Genomic DNA, 19,421 nt, shown 5'->3' with positions numbered 1-19,421 from the left:
GTTTTACAAAAGCTCCATGACCAACAGCAACACGTAACGTGTAGAACGAGACATGACGCCTGCAAGATTGTTATACCTGAGTACGATGAGAGAATGTGAGTAAAGAGCCTTTTTCCAATTATGCGCCTAGCGAGTCTCGAGCCCAGGACCTTCCGATCCGAAAGCGAGTGTCATATCACAAGACCACATAGTCAAACACACACACACACACACACAAAACACACACACATACACACACACTAAGAAATACATACACTCATGTTAAAAATCTCAAACCTGAGTCTTCGAGGCGCAGTATTTAAACAGTACAGTAACATGTTGGACCAATCGTCTCCAATAATATGGTATTATGTAAATCTAATAAAAAGGTACGGAATTCGGGTGTTAGTTTTCTTAAGCTTTTTGTTGGTTTATTTCATTGTCATTGTATTTCTTTGTTATTATTTATTTGCTTTATTATTTTCAGAAATGCATTAGTCTATGGCAATACCCAATGTAAATATCCAGAGTAAATAAATCTCCCTGGGTAAATAAAGTTAATATCTTATCTTATGTAGGGATGAACCAGGCGGTGAAAAGTAAAGTTAAAGTTAAAATGGTCAGAGGTATGTATGTATGGCAATTTACTTTTTAGCTCCTTCAGATTTTATACTTTTTTCTTCCTAATAAAAAAAAAATGTTAGATCAATCCTTATATTTCTGGTAATAAATGTACTATCTAAATCATCCCCGACATAAAACTGTTCTGAGGCAGTGCATTGAGTCACATAGGGGACATAATTTTAATCGGTGGTTATTTCAAATAAAAGTGTTCTCGCCTCAATGAAAAAAGTATTAGACCCGGTCTATGTCATATTATCTATTTCTAAAGAACTGTTTTGCAAATTTTGAGTTACAAATTTTCTAAAACTTGAGTTCAAATATATTTTAGATAATTTTATAGAAGTAAACTTGGACAGTGAGCATGATATAGGTGGTATGCTATCCTCATATTCAGAGGTGTTGACCGTGTTGTCCATGTGGATCGAGTGGTAGAAATTTTATTAACGAAGTAATCATCGAAGCGCTCTGCCAGTTCTGGTTTGTTTTGGTGTGATGGCAGTACCTTTTCCCTACTATCAACTTTCATCAAACCGTTCAGGACATTAAAAATAAAAAGCTTCTCACTGTTGCCTTTACTATCGTTCACCTTGTCTCTAATAGATTTTCTTTTGGTTTCGATTATCAGAGTGTTAGTTGCAGTTCGTGCTTGTTTATATAACTCTCTACCCTCTATGTATCGTGAGTCTTGTTTTCCGCCATGTTTCTTCCGCTTCTCGTCTCATCAGCTTTGACAATCGAATTTCCTAAGTGAACCATGATGTGTCAGGTCTGATGGTGATAACTTCGGTAGACATTGGAGCATGGTGATCAAGAAGTTCAGACATAATTTCGTTAAATACAGAAACTTTTTTCATCTGCAGTGTATGCACGTTCAACTTTGGTTGGAAAACCCGATGTAATATGGTCATTTTTAAATTTCTCAATATCTAATGACTTATATTTTCGATATGTTAGGGTACTGTCTTTTTTGTGGGTTTCGGTTTTTTTTCCAAATTCAATTCAAATAAAACAGATTGATGGTCTGATATGTGGTTACTTTGTACGTGGGTGTTATTCAACAAAGTGTCATCACGGTGTTTAATTATGAGGTCTAACGTATTTCCCTTTTCATGTGTTGGTACTGTGATGAGTTGGACATAGTTTTGTGCCTCAATTATATTGAGAAAATCCAATACATTGTTACATCATGGATGCCATTCGGGACCGAATCCGTCTTCCGTCTAGCAGGGGGTATAGCATTTCCGTTTGCCCCGTGGAATGGAGATGTGAGCGCTCTTAACCAGTAGGCTCTGGTTATGTCCTCGGACTTGGGAGGGGTAGCAGGGCAGACCTGCTCGATATAGAAACTAAATTCCTTCCAGTTAGCCTTCTTGAAGTTCTATCTGCAGAGTGGGAGATACTGCACCCTCGGGATTGTCACCCCCGCTGTGACAAGGACCGGCCTGTGCTGGCTATGCGGGAAGTTGCCAAGGACTGTCTGCTTCACCTAAAGTGGTTCCCTGTTCGCTCACGTCGTGACGAGGGTGAGATCAGGAGTATACTTCTTCTTATGGCGGGTGACCCTGAAGGTTCCCTTGGCCGTAGGATATATACTAGGTGAAGATCGTTACAGTCCATCCATGAGTGGAGTTGTCTTCCTGCCTCATTGCAGTCTGGGTAGCCCCACTCGTGGTGGTGGCTATCAAAGTCTCCCAGACAGATGGAAGGATGGCTAACAACCGGACCGGTGGTGTAGTCCAAGTCGCTCTAAGTGGTTTGTAGATGTCGTGCAAATACAACCCACCCACCTTCACGGAAATTCTATTCACCCCATTGCTGTCCGTAACATTCTCTATGACCCTTACCTTCGAAGGCTCTTTAGCATAAATGCTAACATCTCATTTGAGGGATCTGGAATAGAGAAGATTGCATTTAAAAACATTTAGAACTGCCATTTTAAGACATTTCTGTGAATGAATGATCATGGGTTGTTTGTATGGACACGGCAATGCTTTGAACTTCTCTCCGTCACTATTGTTTTTTTTTTTTTTTTATTAGAGGCATTCACAAATTTAAAAACATGAACTGGCATGAACGTACATAACTTTGTAGTGTAACATCATATTATTAATAAGAAGCTGGTGCTGCATGTAACTGGTAAGAAATGAGGTGCTCTAAGTAGGTGCTTTACGCTAAGATATGTAGGCTTATTACATAAAAATTCGGCCCTTATGGTCAGTGTCAGATTTTGACAAATACTTCACGAGTCATAATAAACAAACATAAATCCGTAAAATTTCCATCAATTTCTTAAATCTGTCCTTTTTATGTAAAGACCGCATCCTCTGAGACAGAACTGACAACAGCGTTTTCCAACGTTGAGCAATAACAAGAGTTTACTGTACATTGGAAGAAAAAGAAAACAATCAGACTCGTCGCGGACACCAAACAGACAGAGAATCAAGCTTCATTCATTGGTCCGTTGCCTTTGTGACGTTTTCACTGTTTTTGTTCTTAAACCCAATCACACATAATTTACTGAATTTGGGTCTTAACCTTACGCTGTAAAATAATCCTTAAAAATGACACTTGACTTATCTTACAAAAACGGGAAATGGATTTTTAAAAATCTTTGAATGCTATATAAATTGTAAATTACAGAATCTGTAGTAATGTATTTTTAATGTTAGACCACTCTATGAAAATATTCATTTGTAGTATATCATTGCGCGTAGGGGAAGAACAACTGCTTCCTTCACTCCATCCATTACATACCCTCGCCAAACTGTCTGTATTTTGTAAATAATTATGTGCATACAGTAAGTACGCATGTGGGATGTATACCAATCGATTCTTTACATTTAATTTGCTTGTAAAATAGTTATCAAGTTTAAATGCAAAAGGCAAATTTGAAGTTTTTATTCATTTTCCTCTCATCAAGCTGCTAATCAGTTCCGACGCCATTTTCCTCCATATTCCCTGTTCCTTTCCGTCCTTCTCCCCCTGACCGCACTATTGTAGTGCGATTTTGATACATTTACTTGCCGCTGAGGCTTCTTGGGCCGGCATTTTATCTAGAATCAATTATTTTTTTACGGCTTCGCTATTTTGATAATATCAAAGCATCGAGTATTATACACTAAGTTCTACATACACATTTGTTTCAGCTTTCTCTCCTCGATCAATAGTCAATAGATACCGTACTTTATTTTTTCCCGCCCCCTCCCCTCCACCAAGTCTCCAGACTGCTCATAAAAAAGCAATTCACTGACTCAGATTCCAAAGGTTTGCTAATTTATTTGAATTCGAATTTACCCTTCCCCCTGCCAGAGACAAGGCTTTGCATATTTTTCATTGGTGAACAATAAATCTATAGATATTGATATATGAAAATTTGGTGTGGATTTGGGGAGAAGATGGGGAAATTGGGATTTGATTTTATTTTCAGAAAGACGTGAAACTTAAAAAAAAAATAAAGACAATTTTTTAATGTCATTACTGGATAGATATCAACAACTAATGATACTTATTGTTTTTAATTATTTGGAAATAAGCTGTGCACTCACAAACGAATCAATATTTTATTATGATGTATCTACTATACTATGTTTGCCAATTATTAAAAAGTTAAAAACAAATGTTGTACATGCCTAGTAAAGACAACATTACTGTACATTATAATTCGTCATGATTAAATTAAGGTGTCCTTTTTATGCACCTCCATTTGAGGTGTACAAAAATGCACCTCCATTTTGCACCTCTGTTGTCGGTGCTGGTTAATTAATGAAACTGTTGCTGCTTGAGGCTCGAAGAAAAATATAATGATAAGTGTTGAAGTGTAAGCTTAAATTTATAAGACGAAGACAGATACTATGGATGTTTCGGGTTTCCCCTTTATCAACAAAACATTAATAAAACACTAAGGACGAATGAGATATGTGGGAATGGAGTAGTTAAGATGAATAAACAAAAACAATGATGGGACATGAAATAGAATACCCCTTTGTATGGAAATATGAATTACAATATGACAATAAATATTAATAGAATTAATTGATATGATATGATATTATATAAGTCCAGATTTATGTAGGCTTTTACAGCCTTTTATCTGCTCTTTTGCATTCGTGAACGTATATAATTCAGTCTCTCAAAACTGGGCATGCCACATAGTGGAAGGAGGTGTCTGAATTTAACTTTACAAACAGTATTTTTCTGTTTCAACATGAGCATCAAGACGGCACTTGAATGCCTGCAATGAAGGGGCGTCGACAACTGTTGCAGGCAGGCGGTTCCATTTGTCGACTACCCTAACTGAGAAAAAGTTCTGCCTAAGGTTTAGAGAACACCTTTCTTTGGAGAGTTTGAATCTGTGTCCTCTGGTGGTGCTGGTGGAATCAAGATTTAGAGGGCTCGTGCTAACATAGTATAAATTATGTGTGTATTTGTACGCTTCAATTAGGTCTCCTCTGTCTCTCCTATACTGCATGCTAGGTATTCTTATCTTTTTCAGTCTTTCTGTGTATTCTAGATCTTTGAATCCCGGAATGACCCGAGTTGCGCGTCTTAGAACACTTTCTATGACTATGAGGTCTTTGTTTTTCTGTAGTCGTGGTGCCATGCTACATTGCCAAATTCCAAGTGGGGACGTACAAGTGCAGTGAACAATTGTCTCATGTTATCTCTATCAAGATGAGTGAACGACCTCCTAATGAGGCCAACGATTCTGTTTGCTTTATTTACTTGGGTTTCTATGTGCTTAGAGAACTTCAGTTCCTGATCTACTAACACACCTAAATCTTTTTCCTCTTCAGTAGGCTGAAGTATGACAGTCTCGCTAGAGTCATGATTTCTCATTGTGTACTGATGGTGTGGGTTTCTATATCCCAAGTGCAAGACATGGCACTTGTCTGCATTAAACCTAAGCTGCCATTTATCAGCCCACTGTACCAAGCTGTCAAGATCACTTTGGAGCTGAGTTATGAACTCTTCCTTGTCTACTCTAGAGAACACCTTAGTGTCATCTGCATACATTTGGCACAGAGAGTCCACAACGTCTGGAAGATCGTTAATAAATATTACAAACAAAACTGGACCAAGGCAGCTTCCCTGCGGAACACCACTCGATACTGGTGCCCAGTCCGAAAAACTGCCGTTCACCCTAACACGCTGTCTTCTCCCAATCAGGAAATCTGAGATCCAAGCTAGCAAACATGAACTGATGCCATATGATCCAAGTTTCTTAATAAGGCGTTGATGTGGAACACTGTCAAATGCTTTGGTTTAATTAAACTACCGTTTTTATGTACCGCCCTTGGGTGTAAACGTGCAGTGTAGAAATAGAATCACAGAAAAAAGAGGCATCTCATCTTATTTTCTATGAATAGACCCATCTACATCCATGAGTTTTAGATTGTAGTTTTGCACATTGCTTCGTGATTACCGATGTACGTTTATACAATGATAATAATTAAATAATAATGATGATGATTAAAAAATAAAAGGTAAAAAGAAACATGACACACAAATATCGATCACAATGACCAAAATATAAATAAATAAATAATTTTAGTAAATTAAAATCGAAGTTTTTTTAATACATATGATAATTAGTTTTTGAAAAGCAGCAAGAACAACAACAAGAATAAACAAAAAAAAAAGAATAAAAAGATAAAGACACCCTTAAACGAATACACTGATGATAATGATAAAATATAAATTATAAATTATAACAATCGACGTGTACATATAAGTGTTTGTCGATAACACATTGAATGGTACCGATGTTGTTTTTAAAAAATGTTATAATAATAATTAATTTAAAGTATTAAAAATGTGTCCAGTAACTATAACAACAAAAATGATTATTTCTCAATAAAACAATGCTGATTGCAAGGGGTTCTCGCCAACAGTAAAACTTAGCATGTATGATGAGACATGATGCCTTTAAGGTGATATTACAATTTTTTTCTGACAGACAACGCTGTTAATGACCAGTTACTCATTTTACATCTGAGTATGGTGAGAGAATGTGAGTCAAGAGCCTTTTACAAGGACAATCTCACCTGGTTACGACCTTGGCTTTGATATGATGATCATCTATCGGCTTATGCATTCTTTATAATCATCACACCCACAGCAATTCACTATAAATTCACGCAAGTTAATGAAATGAGGGCAGAGTTTTTGTTCTTGGGAACATTCTTGAGAATGCACAAATGTCATGTTAAGAAATGGATTTGGGAAATTCTTTCAAAAGGTTTTGTTCATTGGCTACTATTGATAATGAACTGCAATAGTGGGTTATTGATATTGATATTGGTTAGTAAATGAATCAAAAATTAAATCAAATCCAAAATCATGAATCAATGTCAGTATCTGAAGTTTATTTACAACTGTGGAGTGCATCATGAGCAAGCATAGAACATGTTAGAAGGAAAGGGTTAAAAAGAAGTGAACACCCACAAAGTCAACAACAGGAACTAAACAAAGACAAATGCAGAAACAGATTTTTTTTTAGCTTGCATTATTAAGGAAGATTACAAATAAGTACCCATCGTTAGTTGTGGGTTATCTAACATAAAAAAGGATTAGTAGGGCTGTGGGGTTGGATATGATTACGTGCTGTGAACTTTAGGGACTCTTCTGGGGCAAGAATGAAGACGTCTGTGAGACAGATGCCTGTCTGTAACATAATTTTTCTGTTCTGTCTCACACAGACTTGACTGTAATTTAATATTAAATACCTTCATAATTGTCTAAAAAAATGAAGAGATTTTTGTTAGGGTTAATTGAAAACTAAGGGCAGAAACGTATGATGATACTCTTGATTTGTTCCAACTAACCAGCGTGCATCTCAGTTAACCAATAATTATTATTATAGCATAAATCCTGTCGCAGGGTGATCGTTCCAATTAATCAACTTTCCAATATATAGCAGTAGCAGCATTCCAATTATCTGCATCTGCTGTACAAGTGATTTCACCCAGTCAACAGAACTTTTAAATTTTAAAACCTTTTACCAAGACCAGTTGACTGGGTGGATTGGTCTATATCAAAGGATGCAGTGAGAAATACTCTATACATGATGTCATGATTCTAAATTACAATGAAAAAGATGTGCTTGTAGTCTTTAAAAAGAAAACAAAGTTAAAAGTAAATTTTGCCTGGTGTCTGGACAGTTTCTTTTTTGTTACATGTTTAAAATCAGTAGCGTGTTAAGGATATATGGCATTGTCTATTTAGCCATATTCGTGAATTACAATTTTTTTCTTTTCAAATTTTAGTCTTCTTTTGTTTCTAATCTTTTGAGTAGTTGGTCAAACATTGATTTTTGGTCACCGAAATGTTTCACACATTTTTTTTCCAGGGGAATTTTCATGGGTGTGTGGGACAAAAAGGGAGAAAAATCTGATCTTCTCAATCATTACTATTATTTCATACTTAAATGTGTGTGGAAGTTAGGATATTGTGACATTACCATTCAAATACACATTTTTACTGAACAAGCTTTTCTTGTTGGCTGCAAGTTTTTAGTAGTTGGCGAATGATCTTGCTCATAACTACTAGCTCCAGGAATAATAAAAACATCCAAATATGAAAAGAGCTATTTATCTTCACACAACCTTTTCTAATTTTTTATCTTTCCTTCTCCATATAGGTAATCGTCAATGGACAATTTGCCTCCATCTACGTTTCAATTTCCCGGGGAAGATTATGGTCCGGTTGATTTCCCGAGTACATTACCTGCAGATCTCCAAGCTGGAATGGCATTTGCCGGTGGGGGGCCTGTTTTTCCACAAAACCAGCGCGGTAGCTCCTATGGAATGCCACCTTTTCACATGAACTATTCCCAGCAGGCTTCCATGCCATCAATGTCAAGTCTCAACTCTAGTTCTTTCCGTAGTCGCTTCAGCGAATTCCCATCCGATCAAAGTCCTCACCTTCCAATGCCAATTCCCTCCCCAGCATCTGGGATGATTGATCGTCTGCCAAGTTTTAGTACAATTGTCTCAAGCAGTGGTGGAAGTGAATTGTCCAAAAGTAGTCAGGCACTGTATTCTAGTATAGCAACTTCTTTATCTGCACAACAACACTCTTTTCAACCATCATCTCGGAGCAGTCTTCAATCTCACTTTGATGCAGCCTCTTTCCAAGATCAGGGATCCTCAAAAAGTTACAGCAAGTCATCCCCTCTAGGCTCTACTTCGCCGGGCATGAGTAGTAGCAACTTTAACAATATTCCACACTCTTCAGTCATGCAGGGTTCATCCCACAATGGAAGCAGCCATCATCTACCTTCTTTGTCACCAAGATCTTATAAAGTAGAAGACGGAGCCAGTATATCTCAGCAAGCATATCTCTCTGGTGCCATGAATCTTGAAAGGCACTCTGCTTTTCCTCATGGCTCTTTGTCCGGATCTCAGGGACAAGAGTCAATGACTTTACCTAAATTCAAGCACAAGTATCTGTCACACACTCAGCTCGCCCCAAGGCGACCTATAGGTACATTCAAGTTTTTCCTTTTGGGCAGGACTGAGAGGCAGACAGTATTCAATAAAGGAACACAGACCAAGGATGAACCAATGGGGGAGTTGAAAATTAAAATCCCCAAAACTGAAGTATTTAGGAGCGATTCTGATTCGGATGGTGCAGAGGATGACATGGAGAGAGCAAGGAGATTGCAACAACAACAGCTACAACTACAGCATCAACACCAACATCAACAGCAGGGACAACAAGGAGTCTCAAAAATGCGAGGCAAAGTGTCACCCCGCATAACATTTCCATACGACCCTGAGCCAGGGCCATCCAATAAAAATTACCCAGATTACAACAAAAATTCAAAATTGAAGACTGTCATCTCTCCCAGTTTTATGGATTCTACAGGGAAAGCCACGATGACAACTTGTGTTGCAAACAAAGCAACAATCGTCACTGTAGGCATAGTTAGTCGACCGGCCAATCTAGGCAGTGCTGAGTTGACTCACAGCTCACCTCGAGACATCATGGCAACTGGGAATGGTTACCCAGAACAGCATTATCCTCCACAGCAAAACTCAAGCACAGCAATTTCTATGGATCGAAGCTTTGGAGATCACTCAGAGCTGGACAGCAGTGCTGAAAACTACGATCAAATAATGGAAGAGCGTAAAGCGAAGGCTCGTGACCTTGAGCAGGAGCGCATGGAGGTTAGTGTCCGCATTGATGACACTCAGTACGTTAATGTTGGAAATGTTAAACGTTGGCAATGCAATGAGTGTGAGAAGTCCTATACTACAAAACACAATTTGGTTATGCACGTTTTGGACCACAGTGGCATAAAACCTCATCTTTGCCTGAAATGCGGCAAGTATTTCAAGCAGCTAAGTCATCTTAACACACACATGCTCACGCACGACCACATCAAGCCCCACACTTGTCAAATGTGTGGCAAAGGATTTACACAAATTAGTCATCTCAAACGTCACATGTCTGTCAGTGAAAAGAATGGCTACTGTGCCAACCTTCGATCCAAAAGTTCATCTGGTCACTCCCCGTCTTCTTCTAAGCCCGAACCAGGGGTAAGTTTCACCTCTGTTTCATGTTGTGTGTCAATGTTGTAGATCCATGTTACCATTTTTCTATATTTATTATTTAGATTTATTTTTTATTTTTTAAATTTTTGTTACTTTTATTTATTTATTTATTTATATATTTTTTTTTGTAGTTTGAGGTTGTTCCTATTCACCCTTTTAAAACCTGATTTTTGTGCATTAATTTTTGTTTGTCATAAATTCTACTTCTACAGCGATGCAGTTGTTTGAAGGTTAATTTCATAGTCTGTTAAATCTATTGCAGTCCTTTAATAATAGACTCAATGTAAACAGTAGGGGACTGGTTTTGATTTTTGGGTGAGTCGATTAAGATTTTTTTGACCTGCTGTTTCAATCCAGCAGTGATTGCGTTGCTGGTTCTATCGGTAACAGTCCGTCAGATTAGGTGAAAAGTATTTTCGCTCAATCTATCATCATAACCAAAGGGTAGCAAACAATTGCTAGTCTGTAGAAACCAATATCAATTCCAGCTCTACAGGTCGTATTATGGCATATGTTTTAGTACAGTTTTGTGCTTCAGAGCTTTTTTTTGATCTCTCATGTTTTCCATCTCTGATAATTTTATGCTGCAATTTATACCATTGCTTTCTTATTTCTTTCTTTCTCCTCCTCCTCCTCCTCCTTTTCTTCTTTTTTTTTTTTTTTTTTTTCCTTCTTCTTCTCCTTCTTCTTAATCTTCTTCTTCTTCTTCTTCTTCTTCTTCTTCTTCTTCTTCTTCTTCTTCTTCTTCTTCTTCTTCTTCTTCTTCTTCTTCTTCTTCTTCTTCTTCTTCTCTTTCTTCCTCTCTTTTGTTTTCCTTTGCTTAGATTTAGGTTAGGTTGGTGAGGCTAAAAAATAGTCATCAAAGGTTCATCAATTTTGTAAAATTAGTTAAATTTCATTATGTTGTATTTTCATGAGAGATAATAATTGAGAATTTGAAGTATACATAGTGAAAATGCAGATTTTTATTTTATTATAAAATAATGCAAGTGCATGGGTGCCAAATCTCCGAAATAATTTGGATTTCCTTTTCAACTGTTGAATTTTGGCATTTCTGATTTCTTAATGACATGGCTTGCCTCTTTTTATAATTCCCTTAATATTCAGAAAATTTTGAAAAACTTGATGAAGACTGATTATCACTGTATTTTATTTATTCGTTTTCTGAAATCGCTTAAAAAGATCTCGTTTATCAAAACATATTTTGTATTTTGATTCAGTGCTGATCGATCAGATTATTATTATTCTGTCAATATTTCTAGATCATTTTAGAAAAGAATGAACCTTAAATTCAAAATTTTTCTTTTTAAAAAAAAGAGCTTTATATAGCGCAATATCCAGGAAATGTGCTCAAAGCGCTGTACAAGGGGCCCCTGGTCAACAGCAACATTTAACATGTAGGACGGGACATTTTACACCTGAGTACAGTGAGCGAATGTGAGTAAAGAGCCTTTTCCAAGGACTCAACTATGCGCCGAGCGCGAGGCTCAAACCCAGGACCTTCCGATCCGAAAGTGAGTGTCATACCACTAGACCACATAGCTTTCTTATAAAATATGGTTTTATGTTAAATTTTACACATGTATATTCCTCAGTTAGAGTAAGATTATGAAAAGTGTGAATTAAACAATTTTGGTATTTGTATTCGATAGACTAATGAGAATAAGGAAAGTCAATTATGTTTATTTTGAGAAATCAGTCACAGGATTGTAGCAATATTGGCTGAATAAATTTGGAAGCAAATTTCATATTTTTGGTTTGTTGAAACATGGTTATTCAACAAAATTCAGGATTTTTTTACATGTCGTCTTTTGGCACCCATGTAAGTCTAAAGGCATCAAAATAGAGTTAAAAAGCAAGGCTTACCACCATCCAATGCTAAGTCTTGCTGATTGACCCTTTCCAGCAGATAATACCCCAGCTACCACAGACCACTGTCAAACAGCGACGGGACTCAAATCAAGGTCATTTGATGCCACCGATGCTTCAACCACACCAACAACATCACCAACATCAACAACATCACCAACATCAACAGCAGCTGCAGCCACCACCACAAGCACCAATGGTTCAGCCAATGAATGCAGAGTACATGGATGGGAGTGAGGACATAAAGGACGATAAAAACCAGCTAGACGTGGGCCCCCTGTCATGTCGGTATTGCGACAGACGATTCAAATACCCAAGCCAGCTCAAAGATCACATGTTCTCCCATAATGGCCGTCGCCCATACATGTGTACAGAGTGTGGTATGGATTTTATGAAGGTAGGTCATGAATAAAATATTTAAGGTAATGTCTTCATGATATCTTTACTTGAGGTAATCACATGTTTTGAATGTTAAGGAAAAATGGAATGTGACAGGAATTAGATTTGGAAGTTGAAAGACTTCATACTTTATGTGGACTTTTTTACCAATCGAAATTTTGCTTTCCATTTTTTCATAATGATTTAAATAGATACGACACACTACCTTTTTATTTTATGGTTATTCTCTATAGATTTGATTGTTTTGCTTGCTTGTGCATACATGTATAAACTGTATCCAGGTTTTAAAAGGGTTTTTATGACAACGCTGCTTTTTAGAGAGAGATGCTATTAGTTGTTTTTGTCTGCATGCTTTTTGTTGTTTTATTTTGCCAAGGGACAACAGATTACCATGTATCTTAAAGTGATTCATTTATGTGGCGTAAATATGCTTTGTTTTGATTTATAGTTTAAGCTTTGCATGGATGTTATGTGATTTATTTTTCTTTGCTTTTATGTCAATAAGAATATTTAAGTTTCAGGTCTGTTTTTGAAATTTTAATCTGTTTTTTTGTTGTAAAATTCTGTCTTCATTTCCTTTCCTTTCAAACTATACAGGAACATCACTTGAAAGCTCACCAGTTCACCCATACAGGTCTCAAACCGTTCTCCTGTGAAACGTGTGGCAGGTCCTTTAACCAACGGGCCAACCTCCAACGACACAAACTGATCCATCAATCAAACAGGTCGTTCAAGTGTAATATGTGCGACAAGACGTTCACCCAGCCACAGACTTTGAAAGCTCACATGGTAGTCCATGCGGATAGAAAACCCTACGAATGCACTATTTGTGGTGGGTACTTGTACACTCATTTCTATTACTTTAATCTTGCGGTTGCATCACTTTAAAAGGGGAAAAGGATGGTTCTTGGGTCAGATTATTTCTTTCTTTTAATATTAGTTTGGCTCATGCATATGATTGACACTCCTATCTAAGAAAAAGTCTTAAAAAATAGGACAAGCATTAGTTCTCTTCTAAGATATTTCACACTTATCAAGAAACATAGTTTCTTTGTGGTTGGATGGGAGCATCACCCTTGAATCATATACCTATGATGTTCGCATGGGTGTACGATCCGATAGTGATGTCGTTTCTTCTTCTCTTTACTAGCCTATCCTGCTTCTTTGGTTTGTGATTGTATTTTTGACAGGGGATATTTTTTTTTTCTTTAAATCTTCTGCCTGTTTGTTCTTGGTTATTTATAATTTAGCTTATGATATCTTTAGGTTATGATTTTGATTTACATTTGTACTATTTTTGTTAGATTGCTTGTTTTTTTGTTTCAGCGGTCTCTCATATAACCTCAATTGTGTTGGAAGAGACCTAAAGCAACAAACAAACAAAAAAAACAGTTTCTTTGTGCTTATGATAAAATAAACCATTAGAATCCCAATTTCAATAGTCTGGATCTCAGACCCTGACATTGCTGACAGTTTGCTGGTATAGCTTTCAACCCCCCCTCCCCCAGAACCTGACATTGCTGACAGTTTGCTGGTATAGCTTTCAACCCCCCCTCCCCCAGAACCTGACATTGCTGACAGTTTGCTGGTATAGCTTTCAACCCCCCCTCCCCCAGAACCTGACATTGCTGACAGTTTGCTGGTATAGCTTTCAACCCCCCCTCCCCAGAACCTGACATTGCTGACAGTTTGCTGGTATAGCTTTCAACCCCCCCTCCCCAGAACCTGACATTGCTGACAGTTTGCTGGTATAGCTTTCAACCCCCCCTCCCCAGAACCTGACATTGCTGACAGTTTGCTGGTATAGCTTTCAACCCCCCCTCCCCAGAACCTGACATTGCTGACAGTTTGCTGGTATAGCTTTCAACCCCCCTCCCCCAGAACCTGACATTGCTGACAGTTTGCTGGTATAGCTTTCAACCCCCCCTCCCCCAGAACCTGACATTGCTGACAGTTTGCTGGTATAGCTTTCAACCCCCCCTCCCCCAGAACCTGACATTGCTGACAGTTTGCTGGTATAGCTTTCAACCCCCCCTCCCCCAGAACCTGACATTGCTGACAGTTTGCTGGTATAGCTTTCAACCCCCCCTCCCCCAGAACCTGACATTGCTGACAGTTTGCTGGTATAGCTTTCAACCCCCCCTCCCCCAGAACCTGACATTGCTGACAGTTTGCTGGTATAGCTTTCAACCCCCCCTCCCCCAGAACCTGACATTGCTGACAGTTTGCTGGTATAGCTTTCAACCCCCCCTCCCCCAGAACCTGACATTGCTGACAGTTTGCTGGTATAGCTTTCAACCCCCCCTCCCCCAGAACCTGACATTGCTGACAGTTTGCTGGTATAGCTTTCAACCCCCCCTCCCCCAGAACCTGACATTGCTGACAGTTTGCTGGTATAGCTTTCAACCCCCCTCCCCCAGAACCTGACATTGCTGACAGTTTGCTGGTATAGCTTTCAACCCCCCTCCCCCAGAACCTGACATTGCTGACAGTTTGCTGGTATAGCTTTCAACCCCCCCTCCCCCAGAACCTGACATTGCTGACAGTTTGCTGGTATAGCTTTCAACCCCCCCTCCCCCCACCCCCTTGCTATCTTATGGTCTTAAATTTAGGATCACCTCCCTTTCTAAATCTTTCTCCTCTTAAAACATTGCAATTGTTCTCTCTAAATCTAAAAGTGATGGAGAACATGCATGGCCTGCAAGTTAATGTAACAATGTTGGTAAAACAGATTGAAAATGTTAGTTGATTTAATTTTTTTTTTTTGTCAAGAAGAAAGACCAACAAAACTAGAGATGTAACCTGTGCTCAGTCTGTACTGACAATGGAAGTCAGGCTTGCCAACCAGTATGAAATTGCGAATTTTGATTTAACAAACAATTTTGTCCAGAATACACAAATACATGAGAAAATTTAGAATAGAAAAATGTTAATTGATTTGATTTTTTTTTTTTTTTTTTTTTTTTTTTTTTTTGTCAAACAAGAAAGACCAACAAAACTTAGAGAGATGTAACCTGTGCTCAGTCTGTACTGAAAATGGAAAACAGGCTTGCCAACCTTTATGAAATTGCGTATTTTAATTTAACATACAATTTTGTCCAGTATACACATAAATGATAATATTTAGAATATTAAAAAAATGTAGTGAGCAATGAGTGGCGTCATCGATTGAAATGAAGTTTTCTTGTATTTCGACTTCTACACACACCAGGGCTGAGGAAGGATATATGATTCTGAATTGGATTCTTCTTCTTCTTCTTCTTCTTCTTCTTCTTCTTCTTCTTCTTCTTCTTCTTCTTCTTCTTCTTCTTCTTCTTCTTCTTCTTCTTCTTCTTCTTCTTCTGTCTTTTTCTTCTTCAGCCCCTTGTTTTTAATTTTTGTTCCCTAGGCAAGGATGTGAATGTCTTATCATGCTTGATTTTTCTAATTCCCTAGGTAAGGAATTTGGACGTTATCACAACCTTCAGGGTCACATGCACATTCACACCAACTCCAAGCCGTATGTTTGTTTCTGTGGAAGCACCTTTACTCTTAAAGGTTAGCAATGCATGTATCATTTGTGCTATTGTTGTCAAAACCCGTACTAAAAAAAATGAATTTAAATACATTTCCAACACTTGCCTTATCAGTTACAAATGAGGTCACATTAAATGCAAAGTGTTAGTAATGGTAATCATTTTAAAACATTTTCAAAATATATGGGGCTATCCAAAAGGTCATTTTCTTAACATTTGACACAAAAATATACCGTAAGTTATTCAGAAAAACTTTTTAAAAAAAGATTCCTTATGAAAACTATACTGAAAAGTGACCATCTAGCATTAACTAGTTGTAACAGCTTTTTGAATGGTCCTAAAAGTGTGGACAAATTGATAGAAATAGAAGGAAGAAATGATGAAAATGAAATTTCATAGAACGAAACGAAGCAGTATTCTGTTTGTATTCTTACTTCCGCGGTAGAAATAACCTCAGTTTACATTTTGGTAAAGAAACAACAGTAATTCAATTTCACCATTTAAAAAAAGGTTTAAAACAGTTTTTTAGGCAAATATTAACAATTGTTCACTTTTCTTTGGATTGTTAGTGGTAGTCTTGTAAAGCGCTTTGAGCACATTTAGTGGATATTGCCTATAGATAGAATGCGCTTGGCCAAGGAGTTCACAACATTGCCATCCGGAAGTATAACGGACCAACACACAAACTCTGTGTAACCATGAACTTTTATAGTCTGGTTAATACAGTTTAGTGAGAACAACTCACAAACGCGGATGGCAAAAACAATAACAAAGGCCTGAGTGACGTCATCTGCATACTATCTATATAAAGCTCAATTTTATTTATATTTTTTTAGTCTTTAGGACAAATTTTTATGAAAGAACATATTTGGGACAGATACAATCATTTTATGTTTTCTAGGTGAGGGGGGAAAAGTGACTTATTTTAAAGAATTCTTTTGCAGAATAACTGGTGACCTTTTTTATCTATAACTATTATCTGGGAAAGGTTAGTCCATTGTGAATTCATTGTGGTTTGTTTGTTCTTTAGCAGTAACAAAAATACAACTTATGTTCTCAGAAAAACTGGTTTAAGGAGTAATTTACAACAAATCAAAACACACAAAGTTGATCATTGCACCAGAGAACATCAGGGACACTAAAGAGACATAACTTTGAATTGTCAAGATAATTCAAAACTGAAATCCACCAATTATTGTCAAGGTCAGTCATATTTTGTTATTCACAGCATTAGTTTGCTATACAATTAAAAACATTTTTTTTCTTTATTTCTCAGGTAACTTGAATCGGCATAAAAAGGTGAAACATGGTCTTAATGAGACAACAGATGTCATGGAGGAGGATGCTGTCAATTTTCTAAGTTCCTTGTCCGAAAGAGCTCGGGATGATCACACTGTCGATGGTGAAGGCAACAGTGGAGGGGAAGATGATGGGGATGGCAAGTACAGTCGTAGCAAAGGACGGAAGTCTATTCCACGTAAGATCACCCAGGGAGAGGGAGAGGAAGGTGGCTACCCAGAGGCTGCAGTACCTCCTACGGGTGTCAGCATGCCCAATGATCAAAATCAAGTTAAACCATTTGTTATTCCAAATCCAGACACGGACGACGAGGAAGAGGATCACCAAAATGGCAGCCAACATCAGCAGAGAAATGGTGTGGCCAACCCAGGAGTGGCCATGGCCCCTTCTGGACCTCCTGCAGGAATGATGAGTTTCCAACCTTTAAATTCAGCCAATTCTGCCGAAGAAGCTGCTCAGGCGGTGGCTTCTGCCTCTGTTGCCTATCATCATCATCACCAACACAGGAGACGAGGGCACCCAACTGAAGACGGAGGAGGAGGAGGACCTGACAGTAAACGGCCACGTAGACAGTCTCAACGAAAATCTCCCAAGATTCAACAGGATGGGGGTGTTGTAGGGGGTGGTCATAGTGACGATGACATGGAAGGGGGTGAAATGGATATAGAGGATGATGACTGGGTGCCTGGTGCTAAGAGGAGATCAAAGTCCAAGGCTGAGGAGAGAAAAACGTAACGAGAGACTTATTGTTTGAATGAATGCTGTGTCATTGAAACATCTGTAGATTTAGTTGGATGTGAAATGTTTAAATTATTTGTTGAATTTGTTTGTATTGAGACAATGTAGATCCATGCAATGTTTTTGTTCTGATTAGAAATTTGTGACTTACTGTCTCATTATGGTATGTTCTCAGGGTGATTCAAGAATGTCTATAATTACTTTAAGGGATGGAAAGTAAAATTTCGAATTTCTGGTGGTAATCTTTTTGGTATTTTTTTCACCCTAACATGATACTGTTCTGAGGCAATGGGTCACATATGATCAGTCTATGATAGTTTTCTATAATAAATGATAAACTGAAGTGTATATTTGATACCAAATTACTTTGGTTTTTCCGCTGTAAATTACGCATAGTCTGCATACACAAGGAGAACGATATTCTCCCTATTGCATGATTTGACAGATATGCCGTAGGGATTTGACCATTTTCGGTAATTGATGATTGGAATAATTCACTACTTCTGAATACTTGTGAGCTATGAGAGTTTTTTTCTTGAAAAGTTAAAAAAAAAAAAGTAAAGACCATTTTTGTTGGTTTTGGAAAGTACTAATCAGTAGGATATATAGATTTTAAATTGGCCAAACCAGGACTTTGTCTTTTATGTTGGGAATATTTCACCAAAATTTTAGAGAAAAATAGTCGAAAATTATTTTCTTTTGTATTGTGTAAAGCCTCTAGAAACTGTCGACTGTAAAAGAAATGTTGAAGAAAAAGGAATATAACAGCTTCAAGAAGAGGACAATACTTAAAACGAACAATTTGGGCTCATGACCCTTCTTCAGGCAACAAAAACAAGAATGTAAAATCTCAACTGTTCCAATATTTCCCTTTACCTGACCCCCTCACCCCTTCTGAGAATTTGACAATCATAACATTTCATATCCTAAGTGGAGTTGACATGTACATGGATAATGTTGGCGTCTCAAAACAATATTCAAGCATAAATGGTGTTGAATATGTTTTGTGTTGTATATTTGCTTTAAAAGGTCAGTGATGGCTCTGTTGCAGGCATTGACAAAAAACCAATACATTTGTAAGAAATGTATATTTGATCATAGTTTCTATAATGAATGGACATGGAACAATGCTAGAAATCATTCTTTTTTGGGTTCATACAGATTTCTTATGTCCTACCCCTGTTCTCCCTTCTATTTATACTCGTATCTATTGACTTCCTTTTCCTGACTCATGCGTGTTGTAAATGCTGATAAACCTCTAAAAACAAAACAAAACGAATTTGTTGTCTAGAATATACAAATATTTTGTGGTAAATGCCTGTGGCAGGTTTGTATATAGATCATATGGTGTAAAGTCAATTTTGATGCAAGAATTTCAGTCTCCTTTTTATGTGAGTGCCATACAAAGCAAAACCAATACTGGTCTTGGTATTATAAGTTC

The 19,421-nt window shown here is 37.5% G+C and overlaps 2 protein-coding genes across 4 annotated transcripts in view; one reads left to right on the top strand and one right to left on the bottom strand.

Moving 5' to 3' along the window:
* Positions 1-2,536, bottom strand: part of LOC144964148 (uncharacterized) — a 66,433-nt gene extending 63,897 nt beyond the window's left edge. Inside the window, exon 1 of the mRNA XM_078898088.1 lies at positions 2,448-2,536. The gene's annotated coding sequence lies outside the window, so the exon portion shown is untranslated. The remainder of the gene's footprint in view (positions 1-2,447) is intronic.
* A 752-nt stretch (positions 2,537-3,288) lies between these two features.
* LOC144964147 (uncharacterized) lies at positions 3,289-18,736 on the top strand. Of its 3 annotated transcripts, none has more exons than XM_078898084.1 (6): positions 3,289-3,401; positions 8,243-10,145; positions 12,070-12,426; positions 13,026-13,260; positions 15,864-15,965; positions 17,220-18,736. In XM_078898084.1, the coding sequence occupies exons 2-6, from the start codon at positions 8,253-8,255 to the stop codon at positions 17,975-17,977; spliced, it is 3,345 nt and encodes a 1,114-aa protein (XP_078754210.1). In that variant the 5' UTR covers positions 3,289-3,401; positions 8,243-8,252; the 3' UTR covers positions 17,978-18,736. The 3 variants fall into 3 exon arrangements, with proteins under 3 accessions (XP_078754210.1, XP_078754208.1, XP_078754211.1); XM_078898082.1 differs by having other exon boundaries at positions 3,307-3,401; positions 12,067-12,426; XM_078898085.1 differs by lacking the exon at positions 12,070-12,426 and having other exon boundaries at positions 3,307-3,401.
* The last annotated feature ends 685 nt before the right edge of the window (positions 18,737-19,421 follow it).

Source organism: Berghia stephanieae, chromosome 2 (genome assembly GCF_034508935.2).
Source record: "Berghia stephanieae isolate SIO BIC M18660-M18661 chromosome 2, UCSD_Bste_1.3, whole genome shotgun sequence".
NCBI lineage: Eukaryota > Metazoa > Mollusca > Gastropoda > Nudibranchia > Aeolidiidae > Berghia > Berghia stephanieae.
The sequence above is the reverse complement of the archived record's forward strand: the minus strand, read 5'-3'. Positions and strand labels throughout refer to the sequence as shown.